The 15,736-nt window shown below is 36.9% G+C and overlaps 1 protein-coding gene across 1 annotated transcript in view; it reads right to left on the bottom strand.

The window, feature by feature from the left end:
- Positions 1-9,292: 9,292 nt before the first annotated feature.
- LOC149147520 (tRNA (guanine(26)-N(2))-dimethyltransferase 2-like) overlaps positions 9,293-15,736 on the bottom strand; it is a 46,326-nt gene continuing 39,882 nt past the window's right edge. Inside the window, exons 5-12 of the mRNA XM_089445779.1 lie at positions 12,046-12,185; positions 11,837-11,909; positions 11,658-11,746; positions 11,323-11,428; positions 10,877-11,089; positions 10,390-10,584; positions 10,094-10,171; positions 9,293-10,007 (exon numbers count right to left, since the gene is read on the bottom strand). Of these exons, the coding sequence (XP_089301905.1) occupies positions 9,765-10,007; positions 10,094-10,171; positions 10,390-10,584; positions 10,877-11,089; positions 11,323-11,428; positions 11,658-11,746; positions 11,837-11,909; positions 12,046-12,185 (1,137 nt within the window). The 3' untranslated portion in view covers positions 9,293-9,764. The remainder of the gene's footprint in view (positions 10,008-10,093; positions 10,172-10,389; positions 10,585-10,876; positions 11,090-11,322; positions 11,429-11,657; positions 11,747-11,836; positions 11,910-12,045; positions 12,186-15,736) is intronic.

A 15,736-nucleotide genomic window follows, 5' to 3' on the forward strand; every position in this document is an offset into this window, starting at 1 on the left:
GCAGGACATTTTGGCATCAATATGCTCTTTTGGCTGAATGGAAGAGGATATTTATGTTCCTCAAGTGCTGTACAGTTCGGTTTAGAGATTCAGTGAGCTTTTGGGGACCAAAAGCCTTCTCATTTGGGAGGTGTGATCAGGAGCTCAGTACCAAGTGTCGTAAAATGGTCAAAAATGAAAGTGCCCAGAACTGATTGGAACCTGAACAACCGGATAGAGCTTGTCTTCCTGATTCCGGCGCCACAAACGGTTCGAAAAACGGTCGCTGTATGAGAAAGTTATGCCAAAAACAAAATCGCCCAATAACCCTTAGTTTTTGAATTTAAAAAAAAAAAATCAAAAAAGAATATTCCACGGAATATTTCTTTTTGTCAGCCAATCAAAAGTTGCCACGTGACAGGCTCGGAGGCCGCCACGTGGCAAGGTGACATCAGCACTTGGGCGCATATGCATTTAAAATTTTGATCGAATGGAGGATCGAACCCCCGACCTCCTAGAAACAAACCCCAAGCCTTACCGTTGCGGCACACGACTGTTCTTGTTAGGAAGGCGGAAAAATTTTAATTTGAATTTTAATCAGGCTTTTGGTGGGGTCCGAAGGGGGCCAGCCCCCATACCATACGACCAGGTGCCGAGAACCGTGGGCTAAGCCCCTAACCGCCGGGCACAAAATCCGAGGTTAACCGCCCAACGGTCATAAACATTTATTGTAACTGCAGTTAGCATGGCGGAGCTGTTGGCGGTGGCGCCAAATTTGGCGGCCGCTCCATATTTGGCGGGCCTATCTGGCCGTAACTAAAGTTAACTGGAGTTTTTTTAGGCCAAGCTGGCAGTTGGGAGTAAATGGCCATAACTTTGGCTAGGAAAGTCCGTTTTGGACGAATTTTTTTTTATTTTGGGTATTTTGGACCTTCTGAAGCCATTGGCACAGGTTTCACAGCCATCTGAGGTCATTTGCAGGTGTTTTAGCTTCGAGGAAGTTCCAGGAGCCACCAGGGCCAAATCAATTTGGGAGCTGCATTGGGAATGGTGCAGCCATTGAATGTGGAACGAAGGTCATTCCTGAAGGTTTTCACCATTCTAAATCCATTTCTACAGCTCGTTTTGCCTTCTGAGGCATTCTTCTCACTGTTTAGCTTCAGGGAAGCTTTCAGGGCCACTAGGGCCATTTCAGTGTTGGAGCTGTTTGGGGGCTATATTCATCCATTTTTGGTGATTCAAAAGCCTATGTCTGCTATTTTCGACCTTCTGAGTCTAATGGCAGAGGTTTCAGAACCAATGGAGGTCATCTTCACCTCGAAATTCTCCATGCAAGTTTAAAGGGCCACCAAGGTCAATTGGGGAAAGCACTGTATAAGGTACAAATTTCACTGTTTAGTGTTTGGGAAAGAGCATGTTTAGCTAATTTCTATCTTCTGATTATGTATTTACAGTCAGATCTGTCCTTTGAGACACCCATATTCTTGTATTAGCCTTTGTAGAAATTTTAATACAAGAGGACAAGCCTAGTTGGAGAGGCTTGGTCCAGCAGATGTAGCCCAGAAGGGGTGAACTGCTTTATCATTTTGATGTCTTTATTTGCTGAAGATGAGATGCTAAACAAAACTGATATAAAGTTTTAAATAGAAAATAAATATAACTTGCATACACACATAATCACCTGTTCAGCTGCAGAAAGTTACTTGTCTTATTCCGCAAGACCTTAAACTTCAAGTATGTGTATGTCAAAGACTTCTAAGTGTTTACTTTGTTATTTCTTTAGGCAGAGCCTGTAGAGGGCCAGGTAGCCTCTAGAACTCATCCTCTTTTTAGAGGTGACATGTCCGGTGAATGCCCCTACAGTCTATCTCTGTATAAGAAATAAGAAGTTTATACATTATTAGAGGTCATTTGGAGTGTCTAGCTCACAGTTGAAATTATTGGAAATGGATACCTTGCACCCTTAAACAAGTACATTCCATTTCCAGATCATTGGGACTCTTTGGGAAGGGTTTTGGTCTTGGTTGTAGATGTGTTCTAGAGGCTAAGTTTCAACCCTATTGAAGGATACTTTTAGCCCTACTGAAGGCCAAACTTCAATTATGTTGAGGTCGAGTTTCAGGTTTGTTCTAGGGGGCAAATTTTGGTGTTTGGGGGTCAAGTTCATACCTAGTTTGAAGGTTGAGTCCTAGAGTTTTGAAGGCCAATTTCAAGTTTGGTTTGAGGGCCAGGTTCTAATGCATTGAACGCTCAGTTTAGGTCTCATTTGAAGGCTAGTTTCAAGTGTTTTGAAGGTCGATTTCAAGTCTGGTTTGTGGTCAAAGTTGCAGTCTCGTTATAGACCAAGTTCTGGTCTGATCTTTGAGGTGGTTGAGCTCTGTTGGAGAATTGTTGCAAGGATATTTGGAGGCAAAGTTTGGATGACTAATGCAGTGTTAAGGGAGTTGTTATTTGAATTAGTTGTGATGTTAAGGTGATGATAAAGCCAAGCCCTCTTATAGACAGAGGTGCAGTGAGAACCAGGCCATCGTGGACAATTTTTGTGACTTGTGGGCTACATAAGGTGAGTGTTTAGTGCAAAGGTTGATAGGCCACAGGAAGTAGACCTTCAAGGTTGTAAAGGCTGGTTTGGTTCCAAGTGTGTTAAAAAGCCCCAAGCAGCCAAAAGAAAATTACAGTGTTGAGTACAAGCTTCCAAGTGGGCGGACATTCTCCTTGAACATATAATAAGCGTAAGCAATCACAGTTGAACAATGAACAATAAAAGTTGAGGAAGTTGAAGCGTCAAATGGGCAAACCTCTTTTTGATCAAATACAGAGAATTGACATGTAGGAGTTCAATTCTAAGAAGAAGCCAAGCCAAGAAGAGGCTAGTTGAAGAGTAGAAAATTAAGGCATACAGGTCAAGTCGTAGTGATAAAGCTTGAAGGGAAAACCTAATGGTTGCATGGTTATGACAACTAACTAGAGAATCTGTTAAGGACGAGAAGTTATTGATGATCAATAAAAGAACAACTTGAAGATGTAGGGTGGTGCCAACAATTTGTTGAGTTGGTGCTCAGCGAGGGGATTGTGTCTCTTGTAGTTTGGTGCCTACATTCACTAAGTTGGTACTCAGCTAGGGGAATGAAAGCTCTTGTAAGTTGGTGCGTACAAAAGTTGTAATTTAGTGCTTACTTTGTACAAGCAAGTTTACCATATATTTACAAAGAAAAATTGTATATGTGTTTCTTATGCAGATTTGTGTTTCATGATTTATGTGAATCAAATATCTTAAAAGATAAAAATAGTTTAAAATAATAAAAATATTGATTCATCCTCCCTCTCTGTATTTCCAACACTATTCACACCTATGTTACACCTAAAGTTGTTGACTTATGTGTTTTTCAAAAAGGCAAGCATAAGAAGTCATAGTCAATGAAGTTGGCCATGAGAACTAAAGAAAAGTAATCAAGTTCATCGAGACATGTCCACTGGAAATGTATGGATTTTCTACATGGGAAAATTTGAATATCTTCCATCTAGTTCATATCATGTCTTGATTGGCATAGATTGGATGGAAGCATATATGGTAAAACTTAATTGCTACTACAAAACCTTTGACTACACAGATAGCGGTGGAAATCCAAAAGTAGTAAAAGGTACTCCAAAATTCATTTCTCTAAGACAAATTTCATCCTTATAGTAGAAAAAGAGTTTCAGAAAGGAATGCCAATTATATGCGGTTCATGTATTGGAATCAAGAAAAACAAGGGATTGAAGTTTGAAGACTATCCAATATTATAAAAAACTCAACTATATGTTTCGAGATAAGATACCTAGTCTACCTTCCAAAAGAGATAAATTTATCGATTGATTTCATGCTTGGAGTTGCACCTATATCCAAGGCTCCTTAACTAATAGAATTTAAAATATAATTACAAGAGTTGTTAAATAAAGGATAAATTAGGCCAAGTGTACAGACTAGGAGCACTACTTTTGTTTGTGAACAAGAAAGATGGTAGCCTCAAACTATGCATGGACTACAGACATTTGTAAATAAAGAAGTTCCCATTACCTAGAATTGATGAAATATTTGATAAAATAAGAGGGGAAAAGATGTTCTCAAATATTGACTTCAAACTAAGATATCATCAAGTTAGAATCAAAGATAAATACATACATAAGATAGCTTTCATGACAAGGTATGGTCATTATGAGTTTGTGGTAGTAACATTTGGCTTACAAACACACCAGCGTCACTCCTTGTAAACATTGTCTTCCATAAGTATTTGGACAAGTTTTTACTTGTTTTTATTGATGACATACTTATGTACTCAGAGCTAAAGAAGAACATGAAGAACACCTCAAAATGGTTTTGCAAATATTGAGGGCATGAATTGTATGTAAATTTTAGTAAGTGTGACTTTTATGAAAGGTAGATCCATTACTTGGGACACATCATCTCAAACAAGGGACTAGTGGTTGATCCAAAAAAAATTGAGGATATAATGAGTTAGCCTACTCCTATAGATATGGTAGATGTTTGATCTTTTAGAGGCCTTAGAAGTTACTATTAGAGGTTCATTAAGGGATCCTCCAGGCTTGGTTAGTCAATACTTTCATCATAGAAGAAATGGATAAAGTTTGTATGCCCTTCAAAAAATTAAAGTTTTCAGTAGCAGAAACATCTTGCCATTGACCCAATTTTATAAATTGTAGACCCAAACAAAAACTTTATATTGTTCACATAGCATGTGGAGGCTTTGGTGGAATTTTAATGCAAGATAACCATATGATTGTTATGAATCTAGACAACTAAAATACTATGAGAAGAACTATGTTACCCACGATCTAGAACTTCTTGTTATAATGCATGCATTGAAAATGTGGCTCCATTTCTTGATAGGTAGGAAACTTGGGCTAATGACCTATCAAAATCAATTGAAGCATATATTTGATCAACCACACTTGAATGGCAGAAAATCTAGGTATTTGGTTTTCCTTGGTGAATATGATTTTGAGATTAGGCACATATAATGGAAAGAAAACAAAGCAACATATGCACTCAACAAAAGCATGCCAGTGATACACATGGAAGCCATCAATCTTTGCGAACCTGATCTAAAAATTGGAGTGAAATAAGCTCTAAGAAGAATCATCTGAACATAACTATGTTGTTTACCTAACGAATGAAAAAAGATTGTTGATCTACTAGTATAGATTGTACATTCCTAGCTTTTCAGAGCTAAAAAACATCATCATGGATGAAATGCATAGGCCGTATTCAAGACATCCAAGTTACCAAAATGTGATTGCTACAGCAAGAAAGCAATACTCGGCTTTGAATGAAAAGAGAGGTTGAGGAATATATTGCAAGATGTCTTGAATGCTGATCGATAAAACTTGAACACCAACACACGATAGACTTGCAACAAATGCCACTTCCCAAGTGGAAACGGGAGGTGACTAAAATGGACTTTATCACAAGGTTTCCCAAAATAATCAGGCAACATGATGCTATTATGGTTGTAGTGGATAGACTGAGAATGGTTTCCCGTTTTATTCCTATGAAATGCACATATAAAGTAGTGAACATTAGAGATTTCATGAGACATTTTAAAATTGCATGGGATGCTTGTAACTATCATATAAAACAAAGATCTAAAACTTACACCCAATTTTTAGAAGGAATTATTTAAAGGATTGGATATTAGGTTAAACTTTAGTATTGCTTATTATCCACAAACATATGAGCAAATTGAGAAAGCCAATTAGATAGTGGAATGCATGCTTTACATGTATGTTATAAACCAACTAAGACGGAGGATTATTCACACCTTGTAAAGTTCATATATAACAATGGATATCATGTATCATTTGAATTTATTTATGGCAAAAGATGTAAAGCTTTTGTAACCTAACTTAGGATAATCTAGTGAAAGGAACAATGCTTACACCAAAAATGCTCAAGGAGCTTGAACAAGGAGTCATTCTGATCAAACAAAATTTGAAGGCAACTCAAAATAGGCAAAAATGCTATGCAAAAACGAATAGAGTGCATAGGGAATTTTATCAAGACCATTGTGTACAAGAAGCTCAATGATACAGAACATGCACACATTGATTGTATAGTTGGTCATTGTCAACATTGTATTTTTGTCAAAAATGAAGATCAAGACATGTGAACATGGTGATAACCTTGAGTAATCCATCTTCATATGTGAAGTTCAATGAATACATCTCAGGGTCAACTTGAACAAGTTCATCTCTTCACTCTATTAGGGACTGGAACCATTCCTACCCTTCCATCTATTGATGGTGGGTCCAAAATAGGCTCTCCAAATGGAAGAGATGTTGGGCAAGGTGCAAATAAGTGGTATCAAGTGTGAAAATAAAGGTAGAACCTTTAGACTTTATTTGAACTCACAAATTCACATTGGCACTCTCCTTTAAAAACCAAACAAGAACAGTTCTAGGGTGCACTTAAACAAGATACGAATATTTATTTTTCAAGTGCGTCTTTTCTCTCTATTGGTCTTATACATGCTCCTCTCCACTTATTATTATAACATATCCTTATATTCTTAGGTGGTGTTCCTTGCTGAAGGTTGAAGTATTCACTCGAAACTTTGGCAATTAAAAATATCTCATAGTTTTAGCCAAAAATATTGCTCTAATTGTGAAACTTTGGCCATTAAAAATATCTTATAGTTTTAGCCCAAAAAACATTGCTAAAAATGATGTTTAATTGTGAAATCTTATATTATAAAAATGAAATTATGACATTCAACCTTAAATGCTTAGGTTTATCAACTTAAAGTGTTAATGTTTGTGGAATGATTAGGTTCTAGAGTGTTTACAGATGTCACCTTAGATTTATGTGATGTGTCTCATAAGTTTTATGGCTTGTAATTATTAGAATGAAAACTTGTTATTGGACATTGGATAAACCAGCACTCCCCGTGTGTTTCACAACATGGACTAGCCGCTTCTCATGGATCCTTGTCTCTAGTGATGCAATCATTGACTAACACCTGCGGGTTTTTGTCTAACAGAAATCGTGATTCCCCACAAGTGGGGCATCAAAACGTATGTCATGAGTTTGATACACACCTAGCTCACTTTAGGGGGAGATTGTTGGACATTGGATAAACCAATGTTCCCCATGTGTTTTACAAATCAAGAGATTGTTGGACATTTGATAAACCAATGTTCCCCATGTGTTTTACAAATCAAGAGATTGTTGGACATTTGATAAACCAATGTTCCCCATGTGTTTTACAAATGAAGAGATTGTTGGACATTGGATAAACCAATGCTCCCCATGTGTTTTACAAATGAATTAACTACCTCCCCTAAATCCTCATCTCTAGTGATGTGACTGTTAACTGACACTTACATATTTTGGTTTAATGGCAATCATAGTGCCCAAAGCATACGTCATGAGTTTGATACACACCTAGCTCGCTCTAGGGGGAGATTGTTGGACATTGGATAAACCAATGCTCCCCATGTATTTTACAAATGAAGAAATTGTTGGACATTTGATAAACCAATGTTCCCCATGTGTTTTACAAATGAAGAGATTGTTGGACATTGGATAAACCAATGCTCCCCATGTGTTTTACAAATGAATTAACTACCTCCCATAAATCCTCATCTCTGGTGATGTGATTGTTAACTAACACTTACAGATTTTGATTTAATGGCAATCATAGTGCCCAACACTTGTTCTTTAATTATTATTCATAATAATTCAAAACACTTGTTCTTTAATTATTATTCAAACCATTTTTTTAATACCTAAGCTAATGATCATTGTGATTTGGGTTCCCATTTAATTATCCCCATTCCCAAATCGTAACTCACTCTCCCTTACTCACTCTTGGTTTCTTGTTGGTTACTTCTTGAAAAGATTGATAGGTATTTCACCCATGTGTAATCATGTTTTTTATTCCTGCATTCAAGCTCACAAACCTAACGAACCCACTCTAATAATAATATGTAAAATATGCTAACTATCTACAATTATTCGCTATATTAAAACCAGGTAAGCGATACCTCTATATTATTTATATTAAAACCAGGTAAGCGATACCTTTATATTATTTAGTTTTTAGTTTTGTATATATATATATATATATATATATATATATATATATATATATATATAAAATAAGTAATAATATTTGTAAAATAATAAAAATATGATATTATAATGAAAATCTTGACATTTATACATATTGGCTAGTCACATAATGAAGAGAGGTGTATTTTGACATTTTATTGATCTAATAATTTACTTTTTGTTTATTAAGTAATGTGAATCTTAAGATAACTGGCACCTCTGATCTGTGGCTTGAGTAGCCGCGACCAAGAGGCATCTAAGCAATCAAAATCACTTGGGGATCACACCCGACCTAGACCACACCAGCCTTTAGCATGCTGGATTTTTGCCCACAGAATTTCGAACCAATGATCTTTTCCCCATAGACTCTTTTAACAAAACACCCTATCACCATCTATTCTAAGCACGGTGGGCCAATCTAATAATATTATCACTATTATTATTATATTATAACTATTTTCTCCTAGTCAACACATATTGACATCCTCTTCTATTGATATCAAACATGTCAGTAAGTCCATACTGGTCCAATCTATGTCGGGAAAAGAAATTGAACTTTAGGGCAAGATAGCAGGTCCTACAGTCTACTGGTCCAATCTATATAGGGAAAAGAAATTGAAATTAAGGGTAGGATAGCAGATCCTACAGTCATAATGATATTAGACAAGGAACCTCATTTACGTTGATGTTTTGGGCATGGGAGTTTCCAGTATTGAATTTTTAGATTGGACGATGTGGGAGATAAATCTCTGATGGCATCGCTCTCTCACTACTTTCATACGTTCTTTAATATTTTCCATCACAAGATTACACTTGTTTTCCTGGAACATGCATAAAATGTGCACAAGTCCATCATACATATGTAACTGCAACTAAAATTCACTCCACCCAATTTGCGATCAAAATATCTTCATATTTCCACCACAATGTTCCAATTATTTTCCTGAAATATGCATAAAATAGGGATAAATCCATGTGTAACTGCAACTAAAATTCACTTCACCCAATTTGCGAAGTATCTTAGCAGTGCCTCTCCCCACATGCCAACTTTTTCTCTCCGACAATATTTGCACAATGGCACGTTTGGGCGTACAATAATTCGAAAAAGTCCTAATAACAGTGTGAAACACAAATCAAACTAAAGTCAAAAATCACAGTGCAAAATGGTGCTCCGAAGGATGAAATCAGAACGGTACACTGAAATTCTAGAGAAATCAATGGAAAATGGCATTAAGTGATCAGTTTGAATTGATTTAGAAACAATTAATCTCACTTTAAATGGGGGTCATCCCCCAAACACTATAATAGTTTTTAAGGATATCAAGAGTGTTACTAGAACCCTCAGTCCAGACTCCAGTGCCCATATATCCCAGAATCCAAACTCTCTCCCTAACTAGAATGTTCCGGTACAAAAGGATAAATAGTAAATACATTGTTTCTCTGCAACATACATACACTTGCAAAGACCGTCAGTGTTCCCAATTTACATGGAAAATATATATTTAAGCATTCTAAACAATTACTCATTGTCAACGTACAGTGAACTGTCAAGGAAATGACCATTATATCATTACGGAAAAACAGCATAAAACTGCTGAGACTACTCACTAGCAATCTGTTTTAAAGGCATTTCACTTTCTGCCAAGAGACAGTTGCATCTAACTCATAGGCCTTTTCAAGAGTGTTGTTGATCAAAATTTTCCTCCAACTTTTGCCGCTTTGCTTCGGGCAACCCATTCTCCGTTTGGTGAGATATATTATTGATAAATTCAGGCCCCATCAGAGAAGCATGTTTTTTTGTAATTCGGCGACCAGCCCTGGGCTTTGGTCCCCAATAATTTTCAGGATTGGGAAGAAAACGAGCAACCTTTTTACTCTGTGCTTTGCTGAGGGCAGCTTGTGCCCTTGCAAAATTTGCCTAGCCAAAAATCCGAGAAAACAGTATCAATAAATGTTAACAGCAAATAGCATGCTAAGTAAACTGCATATAAACATTCGGCAGACCTTCAAATTAGATTCTTTGGCAAGGATGACACTTCCGGGCTGATCAGGGGATTGACTCTTCACTGGATGCATTTTAATCTGAAGGTTCAGCAAAATGTTAGTAAATTATATGTACACTTACTATTCAACAAACGTTACAAAATTGCTTTTAGAACAAAAGCGTGTTTATTCAAAATATTCCAATGCAGGCAGAAGTGCACTGTTAAGAACCAAAAAAGGCACGTTATATATAGTCTAAGTCCCAACTAATGCCTAAAGATCGAACAAATCAAGAAAATCAATAAATTTTTAGGTACCCAGCAGCGCATAATATCCCAGATAATGTGCATTGGGGCATCCGTCTTCAGGCCAAGTGGATTTGCATGAGTTCCTGAAATACGGTATCCTGCATTTATAATTGCTGATCGAAACATGACTGCTGATGGAGAAGTACACTTTAACGTTGCACATAAACTGTGGAGACTTACGTAAAGCGGTACATCCTGTAACTCCTGCAAAAAGGTAAAGGCTAAATAATGTCCATGCTAATAATATAATGTATAAAAAAGAAATGGAAAATAGAAATCACCAAATGCCATCCAGGTACGGTATGGATAAATACTGTGATATGATCACATGTACTTGAGAAATGAACCTTCCAAATAAAATGCAAACAAAGGGAATGCTATCTTGCCCACATTTATCACATCATTGTAAGTTTTATGCATTATACCATTGTATACGGTGGCAAATCAATATTAACTTTACATGTTATGCTTCATTGCTGACTGAAAAGATCCTTACCTCAGAAATCGAGGTCAAGACAGCATATATTTTGTCGTATGCAGGATAGCGAGATTTGAGGGCAACAACATTTGATAATATGGACGAAACCCAGTCAGGATCATGAATTGGGGCAGACCATATGGGCCCAACCATATTAAATTTCTTTCCACAATCACTGCATTCTTGAGGAACAACTGGGCCACAACCAGGTGCATATCGTACACTGTTATTCTTGAGCATACCAAGGCCATGGGTTGCAAGTATCAGCTAAATTTGAAGCAAGACTAAACTTGCATATATTTTACAACACAGTTTTTTAAAAAATGATTTCATTACTTTGGTGTACATTGCTAAAACAGGTTTCTAAAAACATTTGAAGGTCTGAAGCTTCTGTGCAGTTTATTTTGTGCCTAAAAAATTGAAGAGTTATCTCCATCTCTTTTAAAATGGCAAGTTAAGCATACCTTGTTGACAGTTCGTGCTAGAGGCTGCAAATGGAATGAATCACATCCAACACATTGGTACACATAAGACAATTTCAGAGGTGTGTTTTTCATTGCATTTGCAGACCTACAAGCACACAGAGAAGGTTAGATCTTTATGGCTATCAGAGGAAGACCCAATCAATGTTGTAAGATAAGGTTCTGTACTCGTCGGAGCATCCAATCCAATCACTAAAGAAAGTTCAATGAGGTGGAAATATACATAGAAAATAGAAACTAATGTTACCATTATAAATGATGCTCTTGAATTAATGCACAAAAGGATGGGAATCTTGTTTGAAAGAGAGTATACGCACGTGAATATCCGTACAAACACACGAATATAAAAATCTACTGAAACAGACAGAACTGGGACAATGTAGCGTTTGTAGCGGTTAGCATGGCTCTGCATATTAAGAAAAATGAATTAGGAAAGTAAGAAAAGTATTTACATTACAGGAAAAAAATAAATCTAATCACACTAATAAATACATACCTCAATACAAGCAAGAAGAATCCTTAAAGCCATCTCATGACAATACTTTGCACGGCTAGGATATGAACCATATCTGATATATTAGAGCTGTATTAGTTCCTCAATCTGAGAAAAGTTTTGAACTTGTATTCAATAAAATATTTTGAAATTTGCTTATAAAAATATAAAATCAAGAACACAGCAAAAGGAAAAAATTCAAAGTTTCTTACTTTGAATAGCAAACTTCCCCATTATTCCCACAAAGCACTGCCATATCAGTTGCTGTGCACATTAACATCCCCCCATCCGCAACTGACTGTACTGCAGAGTCCAGAAAAATAGAAGGTGACCCATAAGGATCAAGGTCAACCTGAAAAGAACAACAATCAGGAAATTATCATAACCAGATTAATGAATAATCAGATATAATTTCTGATGCAGTCAACCCTATGATGTGCATGTAACACCATATCCCCACATATTGGATCACTGTATAATGACACGAGATACAGCTAACACAAATATGAACGATTCAATATCACAAAAATAAACAATTCAATACCACCAGTAAGAAGCTTAAAGCATTGTGGGCAGTTTATCAAATGACCTGCATGCAGACTGAATAACTAGAAAAACTAACAAGCATGACAAGGAAACAAAATATAAAGCTAAGAAGATAAAATTGATCAAATATACAATTTTTAACATATATTTTGCCACAGATAATGACCCTCACTTCAAAAAGTTATATGATCGTGTAATTAACTTCTATCCGCCCCATAAAGTGCAGATGCTAATTTCGCTGGAGCAAACAGCGAGCTCCTACATAAGATAATGTAGTTTTGTATTATGTTAGAAGTTTATGTTAATGTTAGTATGACATGTGACCAAATGCGATAACAAGTGTTAGTGTGAGGGTCCGGTGGTTAAACCAACATAGCCGTATGAAGGGTCTAAATATGATGTAATACGAGATGATTAACTTGAGAGGGGATAGGTGTATATGGGTAGCCTATCTCAGGTCCCAATGATATATTTGCTGCAGCATTAATCTGCCAAGTCATTTTTTATTCTCTCCATATTTATGTGCCTATGCTATTGTGTATGCACCCTATAAAACTATGCATGGTAATAAAGTGATACCAGTCTAGAGCCTGTGATTGTGATCATTAAGGAAAAGGCAAGCCTCGTCCAGAGTTGATTGGAGTTATTGCCCCACAAGAAGAAGCAGAAAATCGAATATATATATAAAAAAAGGAAAAATATTTCTAAGATTTATATATTTAATAAAGAAGCTTTAGATTTTATTGAAATTCAAGCATGCCAGAGTGCAGAACAAAACAGAAATTGTGACCAGACAAGAAAGAGGCAAAATCTGAGAAATAGTCTGGTTTTGTTGTTGAGGAAAGGTTGCCTGCAGCAGGTTATGACTTATAATAATATTGAGTTCAGAAATTATAAAGTTGCCCAGAAAAGTAGGTTCTGTTATAATAACATTGAGAGTTCAAATATTATGAAGTCGCCTAGAAAAGTAGTTTCTGTTGTAATGGTACTCCACATGTATTATCTGACTTTTCTCTTAATTCTGAAACATATCCTTAGCGAATGATGTATAAAAAACAGAAGGAACATTGAGTTTTGATTGCAAATTTAATGATGCCTGCAAATTTACAACTGGAAATGTCCAAGTGTGCATGACTTTTCCAGGACTAAGGAAGTAGTTGAATACAAGGTCCCTTAGAGGCTTAGAAGTTAGAATGTATGATGATTTTTGGGCGTGCGAGTTCAAGTTAACATGATAGTAAGCTTGATACCAGCTCAATTGATGCAGGAGTATCATGGTTCTGAAAATGTGTACATTTAGTAGAATCTAGGTGGTCTTGTGTTTTCAAAAGAGTGGTTTTCCTAAGTATTTAATTCATGTAATTTTAGATATTTTGAGTGATTTAGGTGAGACATTTAGAATAGGAGTTAATTAAATATTGTGAGGATATTTGTAAATGTTCTCGAATGTAGGGGAACATGAGAGAATCAGGATAGTTGAGAGATTTGAGAATTAATTGTAAATCTTAGATTAGGAGTTAGTTCATGATTTTGTGGATTAGAGAGGATCCTTAGAGATAAGGAAAAGATTTTAGGATTTTGTTGAGAAGGATATGGATCTAAACCAGGAATTGGTTGTAGAATCCTTTTGTATAAATGTAAGCCAAAAAGGCAGAGAAAGAGTTAGTCAAGTCAAGTTAGTAGCTAGAGGTTGTGAGTTAGAGGTTTGATTGTAAGCCTATGGCAGGTAGGAAAACAGAGGCCACTGATTAGAATATCAAGCCAGAGAGAGAGACTCTTATGTAAATACTTGTTTATTAATACAAACAACTCGATTCTAAGTTTATGTGTGTATTGAGTAATTGAGATATAGATTGTGTATGATCTTGAGTTATTCTGCGTAACATAGGTTGCAGGAGCAGAATCCGAAGGTGAAATAAAGAGAAGAGTCACGCAGAAAAAAGGAACCAAAGACAGAAGGCCGAGAAGAATTCCTTTATGAATTCGAGGAGAATTCACAGAGGACCTAAGCACAGATAAGAAGAGAAGATATGGCCAAGCGGAGATCAAATTATGATCACGGTGAAACGTTCCAGTACTATTGGAGATAATCGCATGATTATGGAGGGTGTAGATACACTAATAAAGAAGCCAAAGGGTAGCATTGACCCTACGCTAGACCTGTATATGGTATCAATAAGGGGGAAAGAGCACGATGTTGTGTGGATCATCAGAATTAAATGCTTTGTGTAGCAAACCCGGAGATGAAGTCTGATTGCAAGGTGGAGTGGAGTAACATTCAACGATCCACGTTGAATTTAATCTGAGTGCCAAAGGAAAGCAGAAATTGTGTTATAATCTGCTGGAACAACAGATGGGAAGATCTGCGTGTGTGGAGTTGGAATGTTATAAACCGGCATGAAGATTTATCATGGAAGTCTGGTTCCTGAGGAATTGGAGCCAAAGTGAAACAAGCCAAGGTGAAATGTGTAACTGAGGATTGGATTGGAGCTGTAAGTTGAAGGAATATGGAACAATGTTAGAAGGTATCCAGAATTGCGTGTTGGGATCCTTAGTTTCATAGCTTGGATCAGAACAGGGTCAGAGGAAGGAAATCGAATGTTGAATTCGATGTCATGGGAAATATGCTTGGAGAAGAATGTTGTTAAAGTCATCGTGTCAAGAGCAGAGAGGCACAGGATATTAATGGCGGAGGAATAGACTGCGGGGAATAGGAGTGTGGGTGTCTTGATCGTGGTTGAAGCCCCGTACTAAATCCTAGCCGTCGATCTAAATTTCAAACACTAACGTCACAGTCAACTGCGAAGGTTAAGTTGTGTTTAATCCGTGTGTTGGTTGAAGACCCGCAGGCCATAGATCTGATGACCTTGTATATCCAATGGATATCGGGTCAGTAAAGTGATCGGACTTTAACTTCAAAGTCAAACCCGAACTTTTAGAGACCAAGGTTTATAATCCTTATCGGCTCCATAAGGGTGGTTAAGTGCCGCACAAGTTTCTCATGTGGTATCACTATTGACCGTTAGATCAAGCGTGCCTTGATCAAACGGTGGAGGATGGCGATTGGGTTTGTTGATCGGGTGGATCAACGACCGTCGGATTGAATGGTAAGATCAACGGCGTAGAGTGAAGCGCTTGTGAAAAAAGGAAAAGTCAACCTGGGACCGGTTGTTGTTCAATTGTTGTTCAATTGCTATTCAATTGCTGAGCGGACCCAAGAAGTGTATGGACGCGAGCTTATTTTATTTGGAGTCCGGTTTTGTGCATTCAAGTGAGGTCGGCGTTCGTTGGCGGATTATATGTTAAAGCGTTGTTTGGTGATTGGTCGGGCTAAAACCCACCAATGTAAACACTTTC

Source organism: Pinus tabuliformis, chromosome 9 (assembly GCF_031772625.1).
Source record: "Pinus tabuliformis cultivar Carrire ecotype Pingquan chromosome 9, CPIR1, whole genome shotgun sequence".
NCBI lineage: Eukaryota > Viridiplantae > Streptophyta > Pinopsida > Pinales > Pinaceae > Pinus > Pinus tabuliformis.